This window comes from Bombina bombina, chromosome 2, assembly GCF_027579735.1.
Source record: "Bombina bombina isolate aBomBom1 chromosome 2, aBomBom1.pri, whole genome shotgun sequence".
Taxonomy (NCBI): Eukaryota; Metazoa; Chordata; class Amphibia; order Anura; family Bombinatoridae; genus Bombina; species Bombina bombina.
In genome coordinates, this window is record NC_069500.1 from 1,322,368,675 (window position 1) to 1,322,371,440 (window position 2,766).

The following is a 2,766-nucleotide window of genomic DNA, read 5'->3' on the forward strand; positions in this document are numbered from 1 at the left end:
AAGAAGATTATTTGGGAGAAAATTAGTGACGCAGTGAGTGCTCAAGGACCCACTAAAAAAGATATCGAGTCCTGCAAAAAAAGGTTCAACGATATCAAGCGTCAAACTAAATCCAAAATTGCCAAAGAAAAGCAATATGCCCGAGGTACTGGAGGCGGACAACCTTATGTCGCAGATTTGACAGACTTTGAAAGAAAAGTTTTACAGAGGCTTGGCACGGAGGTCATTGAGGGCATAACCGATGACTGTGATAGCGATATTCGTGGTAATTATAAGTTATAAATTAATATTTATATTGTTTTCTTGTCTGCTCCAAAATTATTTCTCTTACGTTCATGTTTTACAAAATTGGATTCTGTTAACGGAATCTTGATTGTACAATTTTTGCTTTACTGTTCCTTTAAAATAGATTTATGATTTACATAACTTCTCTCTGTATCTATTTTTTTAAAGTTCCAGTGAACAAAAAAGGAAAGCATTCATGATGGAGCATGAAAAACATTTTAAATTATCTAATATGCTCAATTTTTTTTCATATTGCTTAATGTATTTTAAAAAAATAAGGCCTACATGGCACAGTAAAATGAAACCCAAAAGTTTGATTTTGAAAGGGCATGCAATTTTAACCCACCTTTAATTTAGTTTTTTCATTATCTAAATTGCTTTATTTTCTATATATTCTTTGTTGAATAACATATATTGATATTAGAAATACACGCTAGCTGTTATTTCTTCAACAAAGGAGAACTAACGAATGAAGCAAAGTAGATAATAGTAGTTAATTGTAATTTCTTTTTTATTGTATTCTCTATTGGAAACATTTGAGAAAGATGTTTTTAGAGACCTTTTCATTTGTGTATATTAAAGCAAGATACAAATCATAGTTAGAAAATGTTATAATGGGAGTACATTTAACTATTAATTAGCATTTCATAAATTGCACATAAACTTTTAATTTTATTGATTGTATTAATTTAAATTTGTATTTACTAACTCCTAGGTGGTTCAGTTAGAGCGTCAACCTCTGCATCTGTCCATACCCCATCTACCTCTTCATCAGAGAGACCACGTCCTTCAACTTCTCAGCCTCAGAACGTAAGACAACAACAACATGGGCAATATTTACGGTCAACTACAAATACCAGCCACAGCCTATCGTCTGCAGATACTATTCCAGATGTAAGGAGCAGTACACCAGATACAGCTGTTGGAAGAAGCTCTGGTATGTATCTTTAAACCACTTATATATACACCTTCTAAATTTTTGTTTATAAATTAGATATTAATGTTTAATTTTAATTTTTACAGCCGATGTTGGACGTCTCTTCAGAGCCATGGTGACCGAATCAGCACCACTTTTTGATGGTAAGTTACTTTTTTAAAGTAAATATCGGATGAGAAGACAAATAATTATGTTAGAAACTAAATTGAACCATTTAAACTTTGATAGTTATTCAAACTGTAATACTGTGAGATTGATGTATTTTATATGAAAACAGTTGTAGTAAGGAAGGTATTTAATCTTATTGTAAGATTCCAACATGAAAGTATAACATGACACTATAAATTTCTCTTGTATAGTAACCCCTCTAACCATTAATGTTTGAATAAATTTCGATCTGCATCTTTTTTTTGGAAATTAATGCTAATTTTTTTTTATTTTTTTTTTAGATATCGCCGAGGAGGACGATTCATCAAGAGAGGTGATTCTGAATCTTGTTCCAGTTCCAGCACCAGAGGGTAGATCGCCAGAAAGTGGAAGCCTGACTCCTGACCTAACACAGATGGCACAAGATCAGGATTTGGACATACATGAGCCTGTTATAAACCCCCGTAGTGATGAGGAAAATACTAATTCACCACCTGATCATGGAGTTCAAGCACAGGGAATTGAACTATTGGAACAACCACAAGCTATTGTCCAAGAGCAGGCACCTTTGGAAGATGCAGGTCTTAACGAAATGTTAAATCTTGCCAGAGGATATAGAGCAGACAGTAGACAGGTCCAGGAAATTTTGTCTGGACATTTAGAAAGATTTGACACTTATAACCAGCAACGGTTGGAACTGGACCGTGAAATCTTTAACTGGCAAAGAGAAATGGACAGGGAAAGGAACCTACATATAAACAGGGCCTTGACAATAGCTGAAGACAACATGCGAATGGCTCAAAATACTATGCAAACTTTGTTAGAATTGATTAGAGATAGACATCAGAGCCAAGAGTTGCCAGATCCAAAAAGACCACGGTTTAATTAGTGCATTGTTATGGACAATTTTAAAGTTATTATTATTGTTTTGTTGTTGACAAAGAATATATTGTTATTTTTACATAGTTTTATTAAAGTTTATCCTGTTTTTATTTAATTTTCTTGTTTATTTTTAAAATTTATTTAAAATAAGTTAAAATGTATTGTACACACAGACAAATGTAAGTAAAACAATTATAATTTTTATTACATCCAAAATATTAACAAAATTGAATCAAAATGGCATTATAGAAAGTAGTGCTCATGGCCAATACAGTATTTTTTGGGGTTTTGAATAAACTTTTTAACATACCAAAAAATGACAATTTTGGTGGCCTCAAAAAACCCCCCCAAAAAAAACAAAAAAACTTTTTTTTATTTAAAATGCAATCATTGATTATCTGTTTTCCACTACATAAGTATTGTAGAGATTCTGAACCTGTGTATTTAAATTCATTATAGTATCCATTATTTGTTTAATATCTTCACAGACAGAGGATTGAACTTGTGATACAACT

General features: G+C 32.0%; 1 protein-coding gene across 1 annotated transcript; it reads left to right on the top strand.

Annotated features, from left to right (window-relative positions):
- The first annotated feature begins 916 nt into the window (after nt 1–916).
- On the top strand, nt 917–2,366 carry LOC128648280 (uncharacterized). Its single transcript, XM_053700907.1, has 3 exons — nt 917–1,222; nt 1,309–1,365; nt 1,672–2,366. The coding sequence occupies exons 2-3, from the start codon at nt 1,335–1,337 to the stop codon at nt 2,256–2,258; spliced, it is 618 nt and encodes a 205-aa protein (XP_053556882.1). The 5' UTR covers nt 917–1,222; nt 1,309–1,334; the 3' UTR covers nt 2,259–2,366.
- Nucleotides 2,367–2,766: the final 400 nt, after the last annotated feature.

Coding starts and splice junctions, on each gene's coding strand:
- LOC128648280 (XM_053700907.1), top strand. CDS start 1,335: ATGGTGACCGAATCAGCACCACTTTTTGATG. Junction 1,366..1,671: donor ATCAGCACCACTTTTTGATG/GTAAGTTACTTT, acceptor TTTTTTTTTTAG/ATATCGCCGAGGAGGACGAT.